General features: G+C 33.9%; 1 protein-coding gene across 1 annotated transcript in view; it reads right to left on the bottom strand.

The window, feature by feature from the left end:
* LOC145280075 (dyslexia-associated protein KIAA0319-like protein) overlaps positions 1-21,327 on the bottom strand; it is a 572,614-nt gene extending 551,287 nt beyond the window's left edge. Inside the window, exon 1 of the mRNA XM_080131771.1 lies at positions 20,775-21,327. Coding sequence (XP_079987897.1) covers positions 20,775-20,907 — 133 coding nt within the window. The 5' untranslated portion in view covers positions 20,908-21,327. The remainder of the gene's footprint in view (positions 1-20,774) is intronic.
* Between the last annotated feature and the right edge of the window lie 6,629 nt (positions 21,328-27,956).

The raw sequence follows: 27,956 nt of genomic DNA, 5'->3' as shown, positions 1-27,956 counted from the left end.
TTATACCTTTTTTATATACGGCATAATCAGTGTGTGTTTGTGTGTGTGTTATACCTTTTTTATATACGGTATAATCAGTGTGTGTTTGTGTGTGTGTTATACCTTTTTTATATACGGCATAATCAGTGTGTGTTTGTGTGTGTGTTATACCTTTTTTATATACGGTATAATCAGTGTGTGTTTGTGTGTGTGTTATACCTTTTTTATATACGGCATAATCAGTGTGTGTTTGTGTGTGTGTTATACCTTTTTTATATACGGCATAATCAGTGTGTGTTTGTGTGTGTGTTATACCTTTTTTATATACGGCATAATCAGTGTGTGTTTGTGTGTGTGTTATACCTTTTTTATATACGGCATAATCAGTGTGTGTTTGTGTGTGTGTTATACCTTTTTTATATACGGTATAATCATGTGTGTGTTTGTGTGTGTTATACCTTTTTTATATACGGCATAATCAGTGTGTGTTTGTGTGTGTGTTATACCTTTTTTATATACGGCATAATCAGTGTGTGTTTGTGTGTGTGTTATACCTTTTTTATATACGGCATAATCAGTGTGTGTTTGTGTGTGTGTTATACCTTTTTTATATACGGCATAATCAGTGTGTGTTTGTGTGTGTGTTATACCTTTTTTATATACGGTATAATCATGTGTGTGTTTGTGTGTGTTATACCTTTTTTATATACGGCATAATCAGTGTGTGTTTGTGTGTGTGTTATACCTTTTTTATATACGGCATAATCAGTGTGTGTTTGTGTGTGTGTTATACCTTTTTTATATACGGCATAATCAGTGTGTGTTTGTGTGTGTGTTATACCTTTTTTATATACGGTATAATCATGTGTGTGTTTGTGTGTGTTATACCTTTTTTATATACGGCATAATCAGTGTGTGTTTGTGTGTGTGTTATACCTTTTTTATATACGGTATAATCATGTGTGTGTTTGTGTGTGTTATACCTTTTTTATATACGGCATAATCAGTGTGTGTTTGTGTGTGTGTTATACCTTTTTTATATACGGCATAATCATGTGTGTGTTTGTGTGTGTTATACCTTTTTTATATACGGTATAATCATGTGTGTGTTTGTGTGTGTGTTATACCTTTTTTATATACGGCATAATCAGTGTGTGTTTGTGTGTGTGTTATACCTTTTTTATATACGGCATAATCAGTGTGTGTTTGTGTGTGTGTTATACCTTTTTTATATACGGTATAATCATGTGTGTGTTTGTGTGTGTTATACCTTTTTTATATACGGCATAATCAGTGTGTGTTTGTGTGTGTTATACCTTTTTTATATACGGCATAATCAGTGTGTGTTTGTGTGTGTGTTATACCTTTTTTATATACGGCATAATCAGTGTGTGTTTGTGTGTGTGTTATACCTTTTTTATATACGGCATAATCAGTGTGTGTTTGTGTGTGTGTTATACCTTTTTTATATACGGCATAATCAGTGTGTGTTTGTGTGTGTGTTATACCTTTTTTATATACGGCATAATCATGTGTGTTTGTGTGTGTGTTATACCTTTTTTATATACGGCATAATCATGTGTGTGTTTGTGTGTGTGTTATACCTTTTTTATATACGGCATAATCATGTGTGTTTGTGTGTGTGTTATACCTTTTTTATATACGGCATAATCAGTGTGTGTTTGTGTGTGTGTTATACCTTTTTTATATACGGCATAATCAGTGTGTGTTTGTGTGTGTGTTATACCTTTTTTATATACGGCATAATCAGTGTGTGTTTGTGTGTGTGTTATACCTTTTTTATATACGGCATAATCAGTGTGTGTTTGTGTGTGTGTTATACCTTTTTTATATACGGCATAATCAGTGTGTGTTTGTGTGTGTGTTATACCTTTTTTATATACGGCATAATCAGTGTGTGTTTGTGTGTGTGTTATACCTTTTTTATATACGGCATAATCATGTTGACACACTGGTTCTCATCAGATCATCAAAGTTAAGAAACATTGAGCTTGGCTAGATGGGTGACCATTTGGGAATTCTAGGTGCTGTATGTGCTCTCCGCTTATTTCGGCATTGTTTCCAGTCATTCTGAACCTCCACTTGCCACTGGTATATCCGGAGAATGTGGTTGAAGATTGCACAACTCTTGCTACAAAAATTCCACGTGCAGGCAGCCTTACATAGCTTCTTTCAGTCTTGACAGACTATCATTATACTTTGATGTGTCTACTTTATGACATATCAACCTTGTTTGGTGATGTAATGCGAAAACAATATTATAAATAATTTACGGAACATAACTTTCTATTTTACTCATTTTAAGTTCACATTGTTCCCACGAGAATTAAAAGTGCATTTGGACTATCATTGTCCCAAATATCTATTACACCAATCATAGACACAAATAGGCAAATTGGGATTTTATAAGCCAAATATTTTGATTAATTGTACCTCAAACGAACAGAGATAATTTGTTTTATTGTTTCTTCTTTTTAAACCAAACCGTCCAAGAGGAAAATGGCGTGTGCTATTTCCTGTTAACCTTTCTCCCTCTGTCCTGTCTCCACCTTTAGACTATGTATGTCATGACCGTAAAATGACACTTGTGGAGAGTTTGATTCCCAGCTAAAACGCCTGTATTTAACTAACCACGTGATCAGTCATGTGACTGGCATCCTTACATACCCTGAAGAGAAAGAGTGGTTTTGCTAAAACTCTTCTCGCCACCAAGTCAGTTATGACTGATGACGAAAAACAAGGATGAAGAGAGGGAAGAGAAAAAGATAATGCCTCTTTAGTTTAAAGTGTAAACAAGTGAAGCATGCATAGTCCCCATGAGTGGACAGTTAACGAGGCATAAAAAAATGACTGTTCAGCATTCCCCTCCCCATTTAGCCTTAAACGTAGAGTTCTGCGCCATACAAAAAAAAAAAAAAAAAAAAAAAAAAAAAAAAAAAGAAATGACCAAGTCCATCATTTGCCCCCCCCCCCATTATTTAGCCTCAAAAGTCCTTAAGGCCTTAACATATTTAAATTTGAGTTCAGCACCATGCAAAACGGCTAAATAGACATACACAGAAAATTGACAGATTGGTAAAATAGCCCCAAAAATGGAGTGTTTTTATTAGTCCTAAAAGAGCCCCTGGAGCTCACCCAAGAGTTATCGCGAAGTATAGACAAACAAAATTATATAAAAATCAGTTATAGCTTTTCAGAAAGTTTTAATAAAATCCAAGGTATCAATTTTTTTTTTAATAAGCACAAAAGTGCCAATTTTAGCCATTTTAACCCGAAAAGCACGTCTAGAGGCTCAACCGGAGTTTGCCCGGGAAATCCGTTCTGTTACTTTTTTACTCGTATCATGTTTAAAGTTTGTGCAAAATTACAAAAAATTCCAAGGCGTAGTTATTGAGAAAAGTGCGGGCAGACGAACGGACAAAGGTGAATTTACAGGTTCACCTTCATTTTGTCGGGGGGGGGGGGGTAAAAAAAAATTTATTTCGATCACTGCCTAACATTTCTATGGGATATGGATCTGGATTGTATTTTAGATATCTTATTGCCAAAAACAATTGTATTTTGTAAACTGGCTATCTGATTGTTTTTACAACTTCTTGTGGAGTACTCCTCGTGCCACCCACCAACTTCTCCAAGTTACACAGCATTTTCTGAGATTGTTTCTTAATGCTTTATTATGAATTTTGCTCATCGTTATATAACAATAGCTAGATTTCCTTTCTCACATAATAGTTGATCTTTTTTATTTTACTTGTTTGCACGTTTATTCATTTAATGTAAATAATTGTTTGTTTCAACTCCTAACTTGATTGTTTTGTGTTCTCTCTTGCTTGTTTAGTTTGTTCCTCATGTATACTTGTCCTGAACTGGAGATTCCTCCCTCCCCCATTACCAGCGTTTTGTTAATATTGGGTGAAGGGATCAATTTTATATAATCAGTGTCACGTGTATGTGGCCTTAGTAAGAACGAATGCTGAACACGGGGAGGGAGAGAGAGAGAGAGAAAGAGAGAGAGAGCCCACATTATTCTGAATTGAACGAAGATCACTATGGACTTTTTCACTAAGCTCATAATATATTCCAGTTTTTGTTTTTTTTACTCCCTTCTTTCATTTTGCCTCCTAACATAGTCGGAAGAAGCCGAAATGTTGAAAAACTGTCTAAATTTAATTAAAATCTAATATACATATTTCACGCTGTAAGTAGATTTTGTCACTAAGAGGTGGAGCAGAGGGGGGCGGCATAGATATTTGGCACATTAAGCGTAATAGAGATTCGAGAACACTTCCATTGTCTTTCCTAAAGCAGTTTATACATATTGCATTAATTTATTCAACATAGGATATATCCGAACTTTTAAAGAAGGTCTAGCTCCCATAGGTTAGGAGGGCACTTAGTATGTATGTGAAATGACGTCATTGCTTAATAAAAAAGACAGACTATAAAAAGAAAGGACGATTACATTAGAGAGAACCCCCCCTCCATCTGGCATCAATTGAAATGAATGGTTCTCGTCTTGGGAAGGCTACCTGTTTTGACAAGCTTTTGGGTCTAACCTTTACTCCTGATCTGGGATGGAACACATACATACAAATCTGATGCCAAGATTGTTGGAAAAATAGTGGGATTATTCTATCACTCAAGTAGATATCTCACTGCCAATGCAATTCTCTACCTGTATAAAAGTCAAGTATGTCCTAGGATGGAGTACTGTTGCCACATCTGGGCAGGAGCGGCTAGAAGCAGCTTATCCTGATCTGAAAGAGTTCAAAATAAACTTTGTAGCCTTGTAGGGGATGCCCTTTTCTCTTCCTTGCAACCTCTTTCCCACTGAAAAGACGTTGCAAGCCTGTCTCTGCTTATTTTCATGGTAAGTGCTCATCTAAGCACTAATCTATGATCCTCCCTCACCAAACTTTCACAAATACACTCGTCTATCTGCAACCACTTTCAATAATTTCCCCCCACCCTTTATCTGGGTCTAAACCTCAACGTAGATTCCATAAACAGTTTCTTTCTTTGAACTGTACACCTGTGAAACTATTTTCCTGCTTTCCAGTTGATTACAATATGGTCACCTTAAAGTCAAAAGTGAACAACTTCTTGATGAATCATCCCCTCAAGTAATCCAATTTACCCTTCTACTAACGATTACTACGATATTGTTTTATTGACAACTGTACGCTCATTAATCCTTATACTCGAGTGGTCTCTGGGCCTTGATAGGTGTGTTTAAAAAAAAAATAACAGCAAAAAAACGCTCAAGATCACGTTACAAAGACGAAAAACATTAAACCAGTAAAAAAAAAAAAAATAACAGCAAAAAAACGCTCAAGATCACGTTACAAAGACGAAAAACATTAAACAAGTAAAAATATTTTTAAAAAAATATTATGGGGGGGGAGCTATAGTTTATTTTAAAAAACAATATCTCCTACAAGAACGATCATAAAATGTGTTTTCAATCGATATTTATTCAATAAGGGACCAGTTTTCCTACCTAGCGAAAGGGGACGAGTTTTCCCGAGACGAGTTTTCCCGGCACCAATGTAAACACGATTTTTGTCTCGCATTTTCATTATTTTTGTAAGCTATAAAAAATATTAGTTTATTTGAAGCTTCTTTTAAATAGTAAAAAAGTTAGGATGATAATAAATTAATTACAGTTACATCGTGTTACATACGGGGGGGGGGGGGTAAAACTGTCGCGCACATTGACCAAAAAAGCAAAGGAAATCATTTTTTAAAGTTTTCTCAAACATTTTAACTTATATCGACTACTGCTAGTTTGTTTTGTGTTGTTTTTTTTTAAAATTAAAATGCAGTAAAAAGGTTTGTTTTTTGGGGTTTTTTTTTACACAGGCATGACCACATTATCAAGGCCAAGAGGCCACTCGAGGATAAGGGTTAAAGAGTGTACAGTAGAAATTGGACAATATAGTAATCAATTCGGTAAATTTGTTAACTTATATGAAACGGCTCATCAAGAACTTGTTTACGTTAGACTTGAAGACAACCATATTGTAGTCAGCCAGAAAGCAGGAAAACGGAAGACAATTCCACAGACGTGCAGTTCTAAGAAAGCTTTGTTCATGGAATCTAGGTTTAAGTACAGATAAAGAGTGGGGGGAATTATTGATAGTGTTTTCAGCTAGACGAGTGTTCCTTGTGAAAGTTTGGCGAAAGGGGACCATAGACTGAAGCTCAGTCGAACACTTTCCATGAAAATAACGATACATCAGAGACAAACTCGCAACCTCTTCTGTGAGATAGAGGTTGCAGGGAAGAGAAAAGGACATCTACGAGGCTCCGAAGTCTATTTTGAACTCTATTAAGGCAGGACAAGTCTTTTCTAGCAGCTCCTGCTCAGATGTGGCAACAGTATTCCATCCTTGGACGTACCTGGTTCAAACCAAATCTTAAATAAACCCAAATGATTTTTCTTTAACTTTGATTTTGTTAACACTAACTTTATAAAACTTTGAAAAGAAAATTTATAACAGAATTTGAAAAATAGCTCTCAACACAAATGGTTGTATTTCTATCCATTTTGTTTACTTCCTGACTTAAGAGAGAATATTAAAATAAAATAAAATAGTTTATTTTTTGCGAATATCTTCAGGTATGAAGCTAAAAGGATATTTGCCATAAATAAACTCGACCGAAACTTGAGTAAATCTATTTTGTTTTGTACTGACCAACTGATAAATCACCCGTGTCGAAGTTGCTTTGACTAATTACTTAACGCCCGAGAAATTATTTTTTTCCATTACAGTGTGCCAAATAATTGTCACAGGCTTTAATTAGACGTGCATAATCTATAAAAAAAAAAAAAAAAAAAAAAAAAAACAAGGCACGACTAATCTAAAAAATAAACTTGTTTATCTTTTTTTTTTTTTTTTTTTTACAAAGATTTTTAATTAAAAAAAACAAAAAAAAAAACGGAAAAAGTGGCATACAGAATTGGAAAAAGATATTTAAAAAAATATTTTTTTGTAAATATTTTATATGAATCTAAAGATATTGAAATTTGTGAGTAAATTCATTTTATTGTCCATTTTAATAATACAGATTTTTACGATATTTTGCATTGATAAATCCAGTAGCTCGTCGATGTAAAAGTTGCTTTAATAGCAAATCAGTAGCAGGAGCAAATTATCGTACAATTTTAGTAATCCCCTTTATATACCTATTTACTATGCCTCCCCACGGGACAGAGTTAGACACTAAGGTCGTTTTTTAACGTGGAGAAAAGGTACGATAATAAAAATTGTCTCAGTCGTGAAGGATTTCTCCTCCACCGAAAGAGAACAAGAAATAGAAGTGCAGCATCTGAAGAACAGATACTACACTTTGATCTTGATCCAGCACGACTAAATTGTCCAATTCAGCTCCTACTGATTCAAGCAACTTTACACATTTCTATATGACAAACAGCAGGAGCAATCAGTCGTACAATGACCGGGAATAATTTTGGTCGTACATATTTAGTAAAAGCGGGGAGGGGGGGGGAATAAAAGATAAAATGAGAAATAAATAAAATCCAGCTGCAAGGCAAAAATTCAGCAAAAATCAGCCTTTAAAAATTTCTAAAAGTGGATTTCAGTCAAAAAGCAAAAAGACTGACTTTATATTATATATTAGATGTATATATACATGTGTAAAAAGATACACACATCACACACTTTATATTTGCATGCTAATATGCAGACATTTGAACGGATGAGGAGAGAAATCAATGAATAAAAAAATTTTATCAGCAAGAAATTGCCACAAAATGATCACAGGTAGGCAGCCAACAATTGAATGATGTTTAGTGTTAAAAAGAGGGCAACAATTTGACAATACAAATTTATAAAGAGCTACTTAAGCTTGACAAACGTTGTCTTCACGTAATTACAGATGAATTACTTGTTGCAGGAAGTTTTCTTCCGACAAAAGAAATCAAGTTAATCCTATAGTAGACAAGCGACCGGTTTACTTAGATATTTTAAAAATATCAGTTATTTTCTGGTTCCTCTTGGTAAAACATTCACAGCAAGAACTCTTTTCTAGTTTCAACTGCAAAGAACTTTCCTTCTTCCATCAAATGAAATTTTCATGAACAGTTTTTATCCAAGAATATCCTAACTGCAAAACATGTTACCATGAGATTGCTTCCTTGTGGACTACCATATGGTCATCTTTAACTCCAATATCAAATAACGCTTGTCATAAACTGTCTTCATAAGTAACCAAACTTTGTTCGTTTCATTTATCATTTTAAATCCTTTCATAATATTCTTCATCATTCAACTGACAATACATCCATTTCATTAGCCTTTATTTTTGAATGGCTAATAGTTCTGATAAATGACGACTAATTAGCGAATAAAAAAGTGTAAGTTTATATTAAATGTTTAGATTTAAAAAAAAAAAAACAAAAAAAAACTACAAAACATTTAAAATTAACCAAACAAAAAGCATCAACTGGAATATTAAATATTAGTCAAGACGAACGTACATTGTTTCATATATCTAAAATTGATTACAAATATTTTTATACAATTAATCATTTTGAATCTTTAACGCAAAAGAAACCTTAAAATGATGGGCTAAAAAGTTTTTTATTTTATTATTTTATTTTTTTTTTAGACATTGTTTCAAAATATTTTACATGACAAACAATTTAGATTATTTTGACTACTCATGTTGAAAATAATCAAGTTAAGAATTATTCAAATTCTTCAAACAATAGAAATTTTAACACTTACTTCCGGTTAGAAACAAACCAAACAGTTTTGTAAAAAAAAAAAAAAATGTTTGTAGTTTTATGTAGAGGCTAAACTTTATGACAATATTTTCATAATAAAAATTAAATCAAACGAAAGATTTCTACAAAGTAAAAATTACATTATCTGAATTTATAAACAAATGAAACATGTTTTCTCATTAAAAACGATGTATTTTTTTATTTTGTAAAATTATTATAAAATAAATATTGTGCGTTACATTCAAAACGTCTATTTCATTTTATTTACAAAACAACAACCGGTTGGTGAAACTGCCTGTCGTTGAATACTGTCTGACTGTCTATAGTAAACGTCAGCCGACATGGCATTCCTAAGTACTTAATTTCCTTTCATTTAAATGTAAATTGCCTGTGGCCTGGAGGAAAGACGCTAGCCTATAAAGTCAAGGGTGGCTTTGTGACTGTAGTTTGAGTCTCCCAACCAGCTGTAATTATCACACTGATGATCGCACAAGCATGAAACACGAGTGCCTATAGTTATAAAATAATTGTTAGTGTTCATAAAAATAATATATGTACTTGGTAAAATTCAATTAAGAGTTACTCTTCTGGATGGTGAAGGCTCAAAATAACGTATTAAGACTTTTACCCTCTCATGGCTGACAGAACAAGAGTATGCTACCCCTGTGAATTAAATAAATGGTTCTGTTCGATATTCCATTCAAATTCCAGAGTTTGGCAAAAAGATAAACCTGAAGAAGGTCGGAGGTTACATCAACCGAAAATAGCACTCAAGATGAGAACAGCATTTCAAAGAATTCAAATACGGATGCTTCATCCACTATCGACCGTTCACATTCTGCAGTGTTCTTGTGGAACACCTGTTTCAGCAGTAATAACAATAACTCCAGAGAAATGATCTGAAATATTAAATGTGACTTGATTGAAATGCTTGTACTGATTGAAGCGAAATTTTCGCTCATAATTGGTTGCCTATATCAGACTTCAACTAATCAGAAACAATTGCTGGGCACCTGTTTGCGTAATCTATATAAGCCAGTGCTCACAAACTGTCAACATACAGACGCAATGAGAGATTCAACTTGCCAAACGATTCCTAGTAAGTCATAAACACTGTAAGACATCTTGACGCATAAGCTGATATAGCTGCTTGGTAAAGCAAGTCACGGTCACAAACTTACTTTTGCATACAGCGACAATTTGTACATTTCCACTAAAGTTCACATACCTTGCAAACTTAACATTTTCCTACTCTCAACATGTAAACATTTAGCTCTTCTTAACTAATAACATTGGTTTTTCATATACGGTATAATCTAGTTGACACACCAGTTCTTTAGATCACCAGAATTAAGCAACGTTGACCCGAGTCAGTACTAGATGGGTGACCATTTGAGAATACCAACCGCTCTAAATAGGACGTCCATACCTAACTGCAAAAACCCAACATCATCATCACTAACCAGAATATACATGCGACTGGAGGTCGCTTGTGAATTTAATATTCCCATGACACTTCCCCCTTTGGAGAAAGCTGGTTCAATACATACTTCGGTTGTTCAACATTGTTAGAATCGTGACTTTGACCATTTCACTGTGCACCGGCAACAGATGCAACTGCTACATTCTAAACACTATCATTTAATTCCATGTCAAATCGACAAATTATTTTTAAGAAGAATATCTTGACCGACAGATTTTTTTTTTCTTCAAATTTATTGCACTTATAGACCTTCATGTTATGGACTGAAAAGAGGGGAGTTGTCTTTAAATTTAACTCCAGGAAAAAAATCCTCATAAGTAGGGGGGGGGGGATAAAATGTACTTCACTTAATCTTTAATAATTAAAAAAAAAAAAAAAAAAAAAAAAAATCGATATTTATACAGTGAAGGTATCGTGCTATTTTTATTGTTTTTTTTTGTTTTTTTTTAATAGTATTTTCAAATTAAATTTGACTTTTATGGGATCTTGCTTATTATTTTTCAGAATAGAATAGTTATAAAACACCCTCCCCATGTTAAAGAATGGGTTTCTAATTAAGGTTATTCCAACATGGTACCTTCTCTTCATAAGTACCGAAAAATTTAATGAAATCTTAAAAATCTAGATTTTAGACGAGAGGTAAACGTTAGAGGCATTACTTACAATAGGTTAGTTAATCGAATAGTTATTCCTGTTTTTGGCATAGAGGACTAACTTGTTGATGGACAACCTGTGGATTGAAAGGATGGTTCTCGGGGGTCGGGGGGGGGGCAGATTCAGAGTAATAATGGCACAGGTGATTAAATAGGAGCCACAAAGAACAGAGCAGAGATTCCTAAACTTTCTGAAGTAACTCCAACCATACATTTCAAAACATGACGACAGCTCCAATAGTTTTAACCGTACGTGTTATCATATAGGACTAGCAATGGGTCGTCCAAATAAACGACAGGCATAATGTAATTTAAAATACAGTTTTTTAGGTTTTCTTTTTATGTATTGTATACTAGATTTCGATAGTCAATCTATGGTTCGCCTGTCAAACTTTCATAACGAAAAATTGAAAACTCGTCTAGCTAATTCCCCTTACTCTATCTGTGCCTAACTAAACCTAAACAAAAATTCCATGAACAAAGCTTCTTTCCGAAAACGGTCCACTTGTAGAAATGTTCTGCGGACCTGCTTTTCAGCACACTACAACATGGCCGTTTTCAAGTCCAATGTAAACAAATTCTTGTTGAGCCGCTCCTTTAAATAATCATATTCTACCATTAACGATCACTACGCTGTTGTCTCAGTAACCACCATACTCGCTAGCCCTTATCCTCGAGTAACCTCTGGGCCTTGATAAGTGGCGACTCCCTTGTAAAAAAATTTTTAAAAATAAAAATAAAATAAAATTATCATCTATATATTTTCTATGTGTCATTCCCCTGCCCCCATTTATCCACTATTGCCATTTTTACCTAAATTTCCTAAGAGAACATGCGCCAAGATATTACCACCTCCTTTCTGTAGACTACCTCTTTTCTCAGGATTGCCGACACGGCTAGTTTTTAACATGCTAATTTTTCACACGTCCAGAGTGCCACCTATTTTTGAGAATGAGACCCCCATATCTCTACACATTAAACATAATTATTATGCAGAATACCAGACATGCAACATAAGTAGACCATCAGCTGTCCTTTCATCAACTAGGATTGTGGCCTCAGGAAAGCCCACCGGGGATGAGTGCAGGGTCACTTTCCATGTGCGACATGGCACTACAAATATCCCGATATTATACAACTATTGATGGAGCAGCTACTCTAAGCACTACTAAAGAGTTAAGGCTTCTGTACTACCAGTCAGAAACCGCTCACTTAGGAACGCTGATCATGCAGTGATAATGGTTAAAATCATCCTAAACTCTAAAAACTGAAGAGCCATTGCTCAAAACAACGAGATACTATAAAAAGGCTGACTGGGAAGCTATCAGGGATCTCAGAGATGCCCCATGGGGAAATAGCTTTTCTCTTCCTACTGAACAGTGTGCAAATGAGACCACTGAACCGTTCAAAACGGCAATTGAAGCACGTTCCTACGTGAATATTTTATAGCAAGCCCCACTCTCCCCAATAGTTTATTTCTACTTGTGCAACTGCCATTGCGCAAAGGCAGCATGCATACCGCAGATTTAACCAACATAAGTCCAGTTCAAACAGAAGTATATAGAAGCTAGAAGTAACTGTAAGAAAGAAATAGCGACAGCTAAGAGAGAATTTACTGAAACAACCAAAAAAATGCATCAAAGCACAAAAATTAGGAACCTGTGATTTCTGGAAAATCTACGATTGTAGTAAATAATGGGCAATCAAGAATTCCCCCACTATCCAACAATCATGAGGTTGTTTGCTCAGCAACTAAGAAGGCTAACATGCTCGCCAGTCGGTTTGCCTCCAACTCCACACTCAACCCTGCTAACCACTCCTTTACTGACTTTCCTTTGCGAACAGACGCCACGCTACACGATCTGAAAATCACCCCTGCTCAGGTGCATGGTATCATAAAAAACCTTGACACTTCAAAAGCATGTGGACCTGATTTCATCCCAGCTGTGCTATTAAAAACATGCTCCGCCAAAGTAGCTCTAGTTCTCTCCAAACTTTACAAAAAATGCCTTAATGAATCTTGCTTTTCTGCCTGCTGGAAAACTGCTTCTGTGGTACCAGTTTTCAAGAATTCTGGCGAAAGAACTGATCCATTAAATTATCGTCCTATTAGCCTCCTCCCACTTTTCGCCAAAATATTTGAGTCCATAATTAACCAAGCTCTAGTCCATAACCTTACAGATGCAAAACTTCTGACTGACAAACAATATGGATTTAGGCAAGCCCGTTCGACAGCAGATATCCTAACTAATCTCTGAATGTATATACCATTCACTGGACAAAGCAGGGGAGGGTAGAGCGGTAGCTCTAGATATATCTAAGGCTTTTAACAGGTTATGCCATAAAGGTCTTCTCAGGAAAATTAGATCATACGGTATCACTGGAAGAATACTTAACATAATTAAATCCTTCTTAGATAAGAGAAAAATGCAGGTTGTCCTCGACGGTCATATATCTAAACAATATGATATAAATGTGGGAGTGCCTCAGGGGTCTATCCTTGGACCTTTATTATTCCTAATATTCATAAATAACCTCCCCGACAAAATTGCCTCAGAGATGGGTATATATGCTGATGACACCACGCTCTGTAACAGGCACGACAAGAAAACAAATTAATACATATCTAAGGAAATGGCAGAAACACGAGAGGATGACCTTCAATCTGTAGTGAAATGGCGAAAAAAATGGATGGTCACATTCAATGCTGCCAAGACTAAACTTGTTTCCTTCAATAATTACAAGAAACTTTCTCTACCATCAATAGCAATGGCCAAAGATTCATTATCTGAAAGTATTTTTAAACTCCTCGGCCTAACGTTCACAGGAAACACGAGTTGGAACAAATACATTGAGAGCATTGACAGGACCACTGCGAGGAAGGTAGGCTCTCTACCATGCTAGAAAGCTCCTAACGCCCGAAAGCATCCTGTACCTCTATAAGGCCACCATTCACCCATGTATGGATTATTGTTGTCATATTTAGGCTAGTGCATCTGCTACTAGTCTCTCGCTCCTAGACAAGGTCCAAAAGAGACTCTCCAACTTGATAGGTGTTGAACTGTCATCTAAGCTTCAGCCTCTATCCCAACGACGAAATGTTGCATCCCTCTGCCTGTTCTATAAATACTTTAATGGTGAATGCTCTGACGAACTGCAAGCATTTGTGCCCCCACGACATAAATACCTTTGACAAACCCGACAAGCAGCTAAATCCCACCTCTACACAGTAGAGATCTCTAGATGTAAGAGAGATTTCTACACCAGTAGTTTCTTCCCCAGAACTGCTAGACTTTCGAATTCCATTCCGGGTTTCTGCTTCCCCAACTGTACTGACATGCAGAAGTTCAAGTGTAACGTGAACTGACATCTTGCTACCCAACTCCCTACATAGTATCCAAGTAGCTTATGCCCCTGATAGTAGCCCCTTACACCAAAGTGGCAATGTTCCTTGTTTGGGGGGGGGGTAATTAAAAAAATATATATAATAAAACAAATAAAAAAAAAACATACATGATTAACGTTTGGTGCGATGGAGCAAAATCTTGATTTTGTAAAGATACGAACATACATCTAAAATTTCAATTTTTGCGTTTATCTTTATAAACGGAAAAAAGGGAATATATGACTTCTTCCCCCACTTTAAAATGTTAATTTTATTTGTTTTAAGCTTTTCGATTGATTAGCGGAACAAACTTTTTAGATTTTTTTTTTTTTATCGACCGCCTTATTCAATTGTTTGTTTACTACGTTAATCGGCATTGTTTGTTTGTGTTTTTTTTCATGGTTTTTCGTTTTTATTTTTAAAATACTATTTTTCGCAAATAATATTTAGAAGAGTTTCGTCCATGGCAAGGGAAGAGTTACCAAGGCGGCAGGCCCCCTTTCCATGTTAAGAACTTTTGAAAATTTTGCACGGGGGGGGGGGGTTACAATGCACAAGTATCGTTTAATGTATTAAAAATTGATCCTTCTAGATTATTTTCCAGAAGAATTGTTCACCGTTTTCTAAAGAAAAAAGAAAAAAAAATCTTCGATTATCGATTGAATACGTAATTCTCATAATAAAACAATATTGAAAAAAAAAAAAAACATGGTTCAATTTTTACAATTTTATGATTTAGTGCTTGCTTAACCGATGTATATTTGCATAAAAATATGGCACGCAAAAGTTGGAGGGGGGGGGAATATAAATTTTCCCAAAGTTCTACAACACATCCAATACAAACGAACAGTTTTTTTTTCATGGTTAGTTTATGCTTTCGCTTTTCATATTTTCTTTTGATTATAAAAAAAAAAAATAATAAAAAATCAAGTATTTCCTCGTTTTTTTTTTAATTACACAAAACATTAGCAAAAAAAATTAGCTGCTCAAAACAGATATTAGAAAAAGTTTGCTAATAAGATTCTTTAAAAATATATATTGTAAACTATCTGAAAATCTTTGAACGCTTACAAGAATGATTAAAAAAAAAAAAAAAGGCGATGCTTAATAAGGTGAAGGGTCATTTTGCCTGTTAGACCCCCTTTTTTCTCTCTACTTGACGCCGAAGGGAATTTTCACTTCGACACATAGGCTAGGGTTCTTTTTTATTTATTTATTTTTTTGGTCTTTTGCAATGTTAACGCTTTTGGGGAAAAGCAGACAGTGCTTAGAAAGGTGTGTGTATGTGAGGGCTGGCTTGGTTTTAATTCAATAGATGTGTGTGACTGTGTGACATCTCTTGTTTCACTTACTGAGCTTCATCCAAAGTGATGCCAACTTAAACCTCTCCATACGCACGAAGAACTTTAGCATAATTTCGGAATAGAGGTTGCTCCCTCCCCCCACTACCCGGAAAAAAAAAAAAAAAAAAAAAACAGACTTCACATGTAAAAATGAAATGGACATTTCATATGCGGTACTTACTACCTTGTTAAGTTAAAATGACATCTGTTAATGTTCTATGTATTACCTCCTTATTTGTGGGTGGGAAGATTATGGACGATATGTTTGTACCTTTTTTTTTTTTTTTTTAGAAATCGAAATTAACCCTATGTCTGTTGGAGGCAGCGAAGCAAAAAAAAAAAAAAAAAAAAAAAAAACTGAAACGATGTTATTTACATTCGAATAAACGAGGGATTTCAGTGATATGTGAATAATGTCAAGTTTATAATTATTGTATAAACAGCAAGGCTACCCAGCATTGTCCGGAATTGAATGAGAAATCCAATGTTCTTTGGTGTTCAGATTATATATATATATATATATATATATATATATATATATTGTATAGTTGCAATTTACGGACCATGCTGAAATAACGTTATTTAAAATCCCATTCGCATACTTTCACCTAACTAATAAAATACCGTAAAAATTAAATTTAATTTGAAAATCCTATTGAAAAATAACACGGTTCATAAACTGCCAAAGTTTAACATTTTTTTCATTCTTTTAAAAAAAAAAGGGGGGGAGCAACAACGTCGTTTTCAAATTATAAATACAACAGAAATATTTTTCAGTGCCAAAGCAAACTCCAAGAATGGCGAAATGAAAATAAGTTTGTAAAATGTTTTTTCGATGATGATTTAGTTTTATTTTTTAAAAATAAATAAATAAAAAGTACGACCTTACACTCTCAAACATGTTAAGCACGCACAATGGTGTCAGCGGGTTTCTGATGATCTACCGTGACCTTTGTAAAATAGGAGACCGATATTCGTTTTCTAAAACAAAAGTCTAACATGCCTTGTTTTTTTTATTATTCGATTTTTATTTTAAATGCAGTGCATACTTTTCCCCCACATTCCAATAGACGAGTGGAAATGGCTTTTTGTTTAAAATATCAAGAAATAAATTATAACATTAAGTATCCAATGTAAACAAGTTCTTGTTGAGCAGTTTTCAGAAATAATCGAATTCTACCCAATTTACACCATTCAACAATTACTAAACTACCAACTTACATTCATTATTAACCCTTATTTTCGAGTGGCCTTCGGGCTTCGATAAGTGGTGACTCAAGTAAAAAAGAATGTATTTTTTTTATTTATTTAGTTTTTAAATAAAGTTTGTTTGTTTTAATAAAAAACAAGATTCACTTGAACTCGTAATGACTTCAAATGTTACTTTGGTAAAAACATTTATTTTACTGTTGTGTAAAGAGTTGAAAAAGAGCGAAATATTTTGTGTAGAGTTAGTTACGTTTCAAGTAAGGTAATTTTGTGTGCGTAGAATTTAAACATAATAAAACCGACATTTGCCAAACTAAACCTAAAACTTGGATTTAGGGTTTAAAAAAAAAAACAGTTGTGAAGGAAGCAAATTGTTTTCGTTTTAAGGAAGTTCTGTAAAGTTAATAAATACCCACACCTATGTTAAAAATGGTTTTCTAAATTTGTTTGGGAATGTTAAACTGCAGAAGGGTAAAAAATAATTCGGTTCAAATTCTGTTGAAGTAACAATTTTATTTTTCACAAAAAAGTATACTATAGAGGGGTTGGTTTTTTTTTTTTGTTTTTTTTTCGCTTTTTTTGGGGGGGGGTAAATTAACATATTTTCAGTTTTAATACATAAATGTAAAACGACAGGGAATAATTTTCTGATTTTTTTCTCGCTGAAAAAAAAAATTAAGTAGTTGAAATACACTCCTCTGTTGTCATTTTTCATAAGCTCGTACAGGGGACCCGTTATTCTGCACAAAACATGTAAAAAAAAACAATGACTGCAACTAAAGTGATGACAATCACGTGGAATGCGGACACCTGTTATTTAATGACTTCTAACTTCAATAAGTTGGGCTTGTCAATAACTACAACAACCAGTCTATTTGATCATAGTAAGAAATGTCTTCTTTTTTTTTTCCAATTACTAACAGGAGAAAATAGTTCAAATGAAAGATACAAGAAAACTTCATTTGAAATAACGATTTAATGACTGAAGTTAACGATCGGTTAAACAAATTATGGAGCCCATATTTTATTTAGTTAGCAAAATCCAAACTTTGGACACATTAAAGAATGTATTTTTTTTAATTTAAAATATTTTAAATAAATATATAAAATATTAATTTTTGGTACTAGTGCAGAGAGTGATCCGGACGTAAATAACATTATTTAAAAAGCCATTCTTAACATGGGGAGGGGGTGTTTTGTACCTATTCTATACTTCAACCTTACAATTGAATAAAAAATATATAATAAAACTTTAATTAAACTTGGAAATACTATTTAAAAAATAGCGCGGATCACTCTCTGCACTAGCACCTAATTTTGTAACGAAGACGAAAAAAAAAAAAAAGATTACTCTTAAAAAATGGCACTTAATTTTGACGCACGCGCGCCCAAAATATGCGCGCTTGTGCGTACACCAATGGCCATCACTTTTAACAAAGATTACATTGCTCAATATCCGGAAAACTACTTGTTTGTGGAAAATTTAAATGCGATATTCGTTGTCAGCATACCCGAAAACCTACTCATCATTTTAAAGGAAAATGTTAAGGTGGAAACCAAGTAAAAATTTACCTTAGTTAAATCAATTCTAACGAAGAAATTTATTTTTAATTAACTATGTCGTTTGTAACAAAACAGTAGTCAGTTGTGGGGCCTGTGGGGTAAACTTATAATCGCGACTTAGTGTCTGCGTTTCATGTTAAGGTGAAGACAACTAATTTGAACTATCAAAATCAGCCTTGTAGGAAATTGTAACTGGTTACAAGGCTGATTTTGATAGTTCGAATCGAATTGTCTCATCTATATAACATGGTGGATCAAAACAGCGTTTCGATTCGTTATAAAATTTTATTTTCTTTAAAAATAAATGAAACACTACTTAATCAATTTACGTAATTTTTGGAATATGACATCTTCGTCCCTATAAAGTTAAAGAAATTTTCTTCTGTATTTTTGTTTTGAAAATGGGTTTAATTTCTAAAAAAAAAAAAATTAGTAAAAATTCAGCTATAAATAACAGTAACAAAGTAGTAGTAGTCTAACCCTCAGACACTAAAAGGGGTGACGAATAAAGCGATTTTACCATGATATGACAATACTCCACACTCAACAGGTATATAGTATTAAGAAAGTAAGACCAAAAAAAAAAAAAAAAAAATTTTTTTTTTTACTATTCATTAATAAACAGTTAATTTCATAATTTGTGAATGAAAATAAGGGGCACTTATTTAAAGAAGGCACCGTGCCGAAATAATATTTAGAAACCCATTCTTAACACATGGAGGGTGTTTAGTAAATATTATTCTGTACTTTCGTCTAACAAGTTAATGAAAAGATACCGTAAAATTTGAATTTAACTTGAAAATACTATTTTTAAAAAATGCACGGTACCTTCTCTGCATAAGTGCCAAATAAGGAAAGTGGTTTGTTTAAAGTAAAATATTAAATTCTAATTCGAAAATTATTTCCATGGTTATTTGGATACGCAAACATAAGTCGTACAATTGTACCCATTTGGCCGAAAAATAAGAATGTTTCGTTAGTTTTAAGAGATGCAATTCATTCAACCGTATATTTTTTTGTGCGTTTTTTTTTTTTTTTTTTGTGCTAGTGCACTTACTGATCCGCGCTATTTTTTAAATCGTATTTCCAAGTTTAATTAAAGTTTTATGTTTTTTTTATTCAATTGTAACGTTAAAGTATAGAATAGGTACAAAACACCCTCCCTGCCCATGTTAAGAATGGCTTTTTAAATAACGTTATTATTTCAGCACGGATCAATAAGTGCACACTAGTACCTTTTTTTTCCAAAATGCATTCCTTTTCAAACATAAAATTTTTTACCACTAACGATTTTCAGAATGTTTGTTTTTTAAATTTAATCAATAAACCATTAATTGTCTCTTTTCTTTCCACCTCTATTTGAAAAATAAATTTATATGAGTAGAAAAATAGAATGCTTCTGCAATATTTGAACCTAACCCAATTGAATTTTAACGAATTAAAAAGTTTAGGATTGTATAAAAAAATAAATAAAAATGGGTACTAAATCAGAGAGTGATCCAGACGTAAATAATAACGTTATTATTTAAAAAGCCATTCTTAAGATGGGGAGGGTGTGTACCTATTCTATACTTCAACCTTACAATTGAATAAAAATATATATCATAAAACTTTAAATAAACTTGGAAATACGATTTAAAAAAAATAGCGCGGATCACTCTCTGCACTTACCAAAAAAATGCATATTCTAACATTTTTTTTTTTCATCTTAAAAGAGTTCCGTTCGATAATAATTCTCCATCTGCACCATGTTAAGAATGGATTTCTAAATTTGCACAGAGATGTTAAAACGTAAAATGCACACGTGCCCAGTTCCGGTCAAATTCTGTAGAAGTAGCCCCAAAATAAAAATTATCCCCCCCCCCCAATGGAAACGATTGTAGAAAAGGAATTACGTGGTCATAGTGTAGTATCTGGACAAATGGGTAAATGTGTTTAGTTAAAAAATAAGATAAACGAAAAGTGACTAAAAAAAACACTTGATGATCTGGTGTCTAACGTGCGTCCGTATCACTATTCTAAGGAAATAAATAAAAAGTATCCGTTTCAATCTGGCACAAAAAAGGCCCATCTGGCTTGCCGGGAGAGGGAGAAGTCCATTCTCGAATCGGAATGTTTGGTTCTGTTTGCCTCTCCCTTTAGGGTGAGGAAGGGATTGGTTTATTGCCGGTCATCTAAGGTTCCCCTACCGAAGAATGCCGCTCAAATTTTGCACCCATCCAGGGTGCCCCTTTATTTGAGGTAGCTGTCCCTCCCCTCACACTTTTAAACCAATTTCATATCTAACTTTGCTGTCGTCGGAAGCTGCTGAAATTTAGCCGCTAAATCAAAGAAAACCTCAAACAGAAGGAAAGATAATCACATTTAAAAGGTTTGTTGTACTTACCTGGTAATAATAATAGCAAAAGAACACACGCTAACAACAGGAGCGCACTAGACTGGAAGCATGTTGGGCGGGCATCACTTGCACAAGGATTGAGTTTTTTAGACAATAAATAATTCCGTTTGTGTTCAGTCATTGTTAGATCCAAGGGAAACAGTAAACACTAATGTTAAAAAAAGTGCAAAACAATTCTCGTGTTTGCAACGTCGTTCGCAACTTCAGCGTTCATTTTAAAAACGAAGATCGATCCATTTAAAAAGTTATCGTGTTGAAATTAATTCAACTCAGATTTAAAAACACCTTTTTTTCCACAAAAAAAAAATCACGGTATAAAGATTAAGAGCGATTAAAAAAACAAAAAAAACAAACACACACAAGTCAAGGTGTTCCGACTCTCCGTGGTTGTGTTGATGAAATTAAGTGAGAGCGAGTTATCCGATAATTCGATGGAGGAAAAAAAGAGGGTGAAAGTGAGAAGGACAGATAAGAGACGGGGTGGGAGTGTCAGAGAATGTCGTTAATATTTGCCCACATGTGTGTGTCCTCTCTCTCTCTCTCTGTGGAGGAAGTAATGATATTTTGTGTTTTCGTCTTTGCTGTTCTGGCCAGCGGCGCCGGCGCACACCTTCTGGGTCCGTTTTATAGGTGAGAGAGAAAGAGGGATTGATTAGCTCGCCTCACCTGTCTCTGGTCTTCAAAAGTGTTAAAAGCGATGCGTTACTCAAGTTGTACGCGTTGCGTTTATACGGTGTCACTGACCACCGGTTAGCACATTAAGGTACCTTTAAGTTGTCCAGGAGCGAGATTTTGTGTTTAGTAATTTTAAAACTAGAAAAAAAATGTGCAGGTAGAAACAAGGTAAGAACAATGTCAATTTCTAATGAAAGATTATTTATTTATTTATTTTGAAGGAGATATCATGATTGTTAAAGCATCCACATATTTTTTTCAAAATAATAACCAGAGTATTTTTTAATTCTTTTGTGTGTGTATGTGTGTGTGTCCGTCCAATCATAGAAAAAGTGAAAATAAAATATTTATTTCAAATTTTCAATTAAAAAAGAAAAATAATCGAAGAAAATATAAAAGCATTTATTTATTATTTAGTTAGTTTTTGTAAACAAAAAGTATTTTGGTTAGAAAAAAAATAGATTGAGCCACGACCTACGTAGATCGTAATTGAGCCGAGTCCTCTTTAATTACAAGATTCTTCCTTTCTGGTCATTTGAGCTTGGATTAATGAGTAATATCTGTTTATTCGATTAGAGGAGAAGAAATCTTTCTCAAATGGAGAATTTTTTATTTATCCCAATATAGACTTGCTCAATTTAAGGTGCTGGATTCGAAATCCAGCCTGTGTCTTTGTCCTTACTGGACGCAGGCAAGGGTAGAAATAAATAAAAATTGAGCCGTGTTGTCTTTAAACTAGAAATAAAAATTCGAACCTCAAACTCTTTAGATAACTGATATTATATATATTTTTTTTAATTTTTAAGACATGATTTAAAAGAATCGATTTTGTCTTAGTGGACAAATTCCATTTTAAAAAAATATAAACGAAAAGGCGTCCATGAGCAAAAATTCGAGTTGAACCGAATTAAACACTTTCTTAAACTGAAAAGAAAAAATTGGGGTTTGTTTTTATATGTCGGGCGATGTTTTCTGCCATGCCCACCAATTTAATAAGTAAAATACTATTTTGATAAGAATAAAGTATAGTATCTGTTCTCATTCAGCTTTTGGTTTATTTTGTCCCCGGTCAGTGAAGAAGACCTTCTAGACTGAGGTAAAAAAATTTTTTTTATTATTTTTGCTCCAATCGAGTATCCCTTTTTAGGGGGCTGGATTTCCCCCACATTAATAACCGACATTGTGTCTAAACATGTCTTCGTGGGGAGGCAAGTAAATAGAAACAATCAGAAAGCAACTTTCTTTGAGGTTTGCTTTTCAACAATTTGCTCTGCACACAAACAAAGCAATACTTGAAATATTTGCGTAAAAAAAATAAAGAAAAAAAGATATAACCGTTTTAATGTGTCAACAATTTATATTGTTTTGTTATTTTGTAAAATTTAATATAAAACTTATTCATTCTTCTTATTCGTTTATTGTTAGTGTTATTATTAGTTCTGGTGTATTCCTTAATGGGAAAACTATTGCCTTATTTTTAATATAAAACGATCACCCAAAATAAAAGAATGTTTTCTTTTCTAATGTTATAACACAAATGGTGAAAAATGCAAAGATATTTTAAAAGAATGGCGTTTATGTTGTTTATAATTGTTTACAAAAAAAAAAAAAAACGATGAGGGAATAAAAATGAATTGTTTAGCTTTTAAACAGTCTGTGTACTTTTTATAATATACGTATTTTTTTAATAATTGTTTTAAATGATGTTTGTTAATTCTTAAAATAAATAAAGATAACTTATGTCTCTATTAAATAAATAAAAGTTAATTTTTCAGCCAGCGTATGTTCTACATTTAGACAAATAATTTACTATAGCCTTGATATTTTGAATTCATTCAATTGACCTTATGACCCCCCGAGAATTTCTCTTTAAAATTAGAATGTTTATTATTTTATTTATTTATTTATTTATTTTTTTTTTTATAAATATTGCAAAATAAAAAATTAAAAAATTATCCTAGCCGGATCTTTTCATTGAACAACTATTTTTCTGTTTGTTTAGACTTAGTTGGTCATGAATTCTAAATTCTGACAGGTTTTTTGTTGATATCGTCGATAATAAATCGATATTCAAACGAAACTATGGGGATGCACGAGTTTGCAAATAATAATAATTAACAACGAGATCAAACGCTAAAAATTTTAATCACAACATCAGTTTAAAAAGAAAAAGAATGCTTCGCAAATATGGGATTGAGTGTCGCGTCGCGCTTAATTTTGGCATTGACGACAGGTGTAACATTAACAACACCAGAAACCTCTAAACAAACTGTTTTCGAAAAAGAAAAAAAAAACGGTCTTATTTTTATTTTATTTTTTAATTATTATTTATTTTTAAAGTTATAAAGAGTATAAATGCTTACTCCGTGTTCTCCTTTTCTAATTTAATCTATTGTTGTCTCTTGTGTTTATGACGGGGTCTGTAAATTGTCATTGTTGGTATTCTGAGCTGAATGTTGGTTGGCGTCATGTCCCGATCGTGTTTACAGGCGCCATGTACCCTTTTCGTTCTCCTCGACAGCAACACATGGACGGAAGCGGGGGACGGAGTTTTTGGGGGGGTTTGTTATTATTAGAGAAGAAAAAAAAATGCTCTTTGTCACTTACTAGTTGTGCATTTTAGGCTTAACGACGTTATTCGCCTCTTACAACTCTCTATGCGAAAGCGATAGACGAGGGAGCAGTACAGTACAGTACACGTATTCCGTATCATCAATCCATTTTTTTTTTTTGTTGTTGAAAGGGGTGCTACTGGAAAGTCTATCCGTGCATTAAGCAATGTTGTTGATGTTTTGCTTGTAAATCTCTCCTTTGTTTTCCTTTTTACAAGTTTGTTGTAATTCGCTTTTTACCGGTCTTTACTTCGAGTTCACACGCGCATCAAGTCTTTAATCCGCAAAAAACGTTGTGTGTACGAGCAGTAAAAATAGATACAAAACCTTACTACTGTAAATTGTAGTTGTACTACTATAAATGGTATATTCCCATCTCTCTCTCTCTCTCTCTCTCTCTATATATATATATATATATATATATATATATATATATATATATATATACTAGTAGGAAGACCGGAAGTTGCCTGGGATTGATTGATCATTGATCAACGAATGTTTCACATTTTCATATATTTATTGCCATCGAAATCAGTAGCATTTACCACCCATTTTCAATCAAATCGATTGACTGCCTGCTCTAATTGAGGACTCATCTTGGTGCACTAGGAGGAAGTTTCACATGCTTCCAAGCAAAGACTCAGTCCACAATACATTATAGTTTACATTGCACTGTGGAGAACCTACTGTTGATTCTATAAAAGTGTATATATATATATATATATATATATATATATATATATATATGGCTTGAATTAAAGTTTAAAATGTAAAAGTCAATTATCATGCTTCAATTGTCCTCTAAACAGGAACATTCATTCGAGCGCACCTCTGTCATATCAAAGAACCTACTGTTGATTTTATATGCCTGGCCTTTCGACTTGTGTGGTAATAAAACTTCTCAAATCTACTTGTGATGTTAGGCTCTGTAACTTTGGTTAAAATCACCTGTTTCTTATTTCATCTGATTATTTCAGTTATCGATAGAAAACCTATCTAAGAACACTGGCAGGCATATAAAATATCTTTGTGTGAAACTTCATAAAAATCAGTCCAGCCATTTTCGAGTCCATAGCGAGCAAACTCACATACCACACATACAGTTCCTATATATATATATATATATATATATATATATATAGTGAATAAATGACAAGACTATATTCCAAAGTTCATGATGTTGACCATCTTATAATTTATTCCTTTAATTCAGTTGACATTTACAATTCTTGACAATATCTGTTTCTTAGCACAAAATCAATCACTTAATAAATAATCAATCAGTGAATCTATTTTTTCCTTAACTCATCAGAAGAAATAGCAACAATCAATTTGTCAAAACGAAATAAAGTTCATTTTGACATGATTAAAATCTGAAAATTGGAAGAGAAGCTGTACCTCATAATATTTCCATTACGCCATTTTTAATTTAAAAATTAATTTTGAATTCAAAATGGCGTAATGGAAACATATTATAAGGTATTTATAGCTTCTCTTCCAAGTTTCAGATTTTAATCATGTAAAAACGCACTTTATTTCCATTTGACGGATTCATTGTTGCTATTTCTTCTGATGAGTAAAGGGCAAAATAGATTCACTGATTAATATAATAATTAAGTGATTAATTTCGTGCTACGAAACAGATACTGTCAAGAATTGTAACTGTCAACTGAATTAAAGGAATAAATTATAAGATGATCAACATCATGAACTTTGGAATAAAGACTTTTGTCATTCATTCATTATATTGCTCTGTAATTACATTAAGCTTCTTAAATAAGGATTGGTATATATTCTAAGGAAATAAAATATATTTCCACAGAAATACATATATATATATATATATATATATACATACATGCAGGGTGCGTAAGATATCTAAGGACACTTTAAGCATTTCTAGGAAAACAGAAAATGAAACTTTAATCATTGAAATTTACAATTTCTTGTAACAAAATAAATAAATTTAATATTAATCTACGTTTTACATATATATTCTCTTTTGCCTTCTATCACCAACTCCGTCTGTGTTTGAAAGCGTCTGCAAGCTTTGCTCAGATCTTTGTCTTCCATTGCTTTGACTATTGCTATTTGGTCTCATGAGGTTCATTAACTTCCTTTTTCACGATGCCCCACGTGTAATAATTCAAACAATTAAAGTTTGGTGAGTTAGGAGGCCATAAATTTGGTGTGACATGATCATGAAAATTCTCAGCCATGCAATCTTGAGATTTTGAGAGCTTTATGGAATGATGCCGAATCTTGTTGGAAGACAGACCCTTCCATTAGCTATGGCTATCCAAGGCTTAATGTTAGGTAAACACCGGGCAACGCTGGGTAGAAAGCATTTATTTAGTTATCTATCTATCGGTCTAGCAGAGTAAATAACAGAGATTGACTCGTGGGAAATGATAAGTTGAGCGAGCATTGCAGGTGCAGAAAGGGTCATGTTGTGGCATGTATCAAACTTGGTTGACCAGTCAATCTGCACCGGAAGTATTCAGATGGGGACCAAACATGATATGTCAGGTGTTCCGGTTTGAATAGGCCGATTTAAGTTTAGTGAGTTGGGTCCAAGATGTCAAACAAGCAAGATGGGTTGAGGGTCTCCCCAGGAGGGAGGTGAATAGAGAAACCACAAGCCAAGATTCACTCCAGTTCTGCCGTGATGAGAGATGCCTGAGGAGTGAATAAAATATATATAGAAAACACTCATTCGTCTTGGGTCCCTGTCTTGAAGCGTCTTTGTTACAACAGGTCCAGCTCCACCCAAGATGATTAACGAATCCCTCAGGCAGTGGCCAAAAGACAGGGGTGGTCAATAGTGGGCAGGTATATCGTCATGTTATGACACACACCCAAACACCACTTGATGAGTCACGGACCGTTAAAATAGACATTAAGGAATTGGAGGACGATAGTCCGTTAAATAAGCAGTTAGATAACGCACACATATGTCAACATTAACAATGGTTTGAAGAATCTTGACATAGGCATCTGCATTGCATGTGGAAAAACATGAGGGATGATGTGCCATTCACACCTAAAATAATCACCATTGCTGAAGACTTTGTGTGCATAACAATTGGAACTCCAGTGGGATCCGCACATAGCCACCTTTCATTTCTTTAGTTGACATTTTGATCCTGGTCATTGGAGAAAAACCAAAGACACTCCTGTTCGCCTGGATGCTTCAGTTTGTTTAAGAGTCGTTTTGTACGCATTAAACGCTTTTCTTGAGGTTTTGTTGACATGAACTGAGCTCACCTAAAAATGTATGATTTGCATCCAAGGTCTGGATGAACAACATTTCTTATTCCTTAAGACTTTTGAAGATCTTTGGCAAGATGTCACATTCATGTCCCAGGATTTTTGTCTATCATGCCATGCACCCTTCTGACAAATTCAGGTGTTCTGAGTGAGTCAGAACGTTGGCAATGCTGTTTTCTCTTGATTGTGGCCAATCCAGCCGTCCATCCAGCACGTCCATAGCCGAGATTGAACTCACTACACAAGTTTGTAGGGCAATTCAAATCTTGTCGGTAGCTGAATACTTGATGCTTCGCCAGGGCTATCAAGGGTATTTTTTATCGTGACCCCATCACTAAATGGGAGTGCTTACCACGGCTTAAAAGAGTCCCATCTACCCTCGAAAGAAGGATAGACCATGCCAGTTTCTCAACCTGGTATTTTACCTCGAGGTACATACAGTGCCTAGCCTTCCCAAATGGTCACCCATCTGGTACTGGCCAGGTTTAACTTCAGTGATCTGGCAAGAACCGATGTGTCGACGTGATTATGTCATATAAATATAATTTTAATCCACGTTTTATTATGTATATATCCTCTCCCTCGTCTATTGGTTTTGCAAATTCATCAC

This window comes from Euprymna scolopes, chromosome 7 (genome assembly GCF_053919585.1).
Source record: "Euprymna scolopes isolate OS-2025 chromosome 7, ASM5391958v1, whole genome shotgun sequence".
Lineage (NCBI taxonomy): Eukaryota > Metazoa > Mollusca > Cephalopoda > Sepiida > Sepiolidae > Euprymna > Euprymna scolopes.
This window is presented reverse-complemented; position numbering and strand designations above follow the sequence as displayed.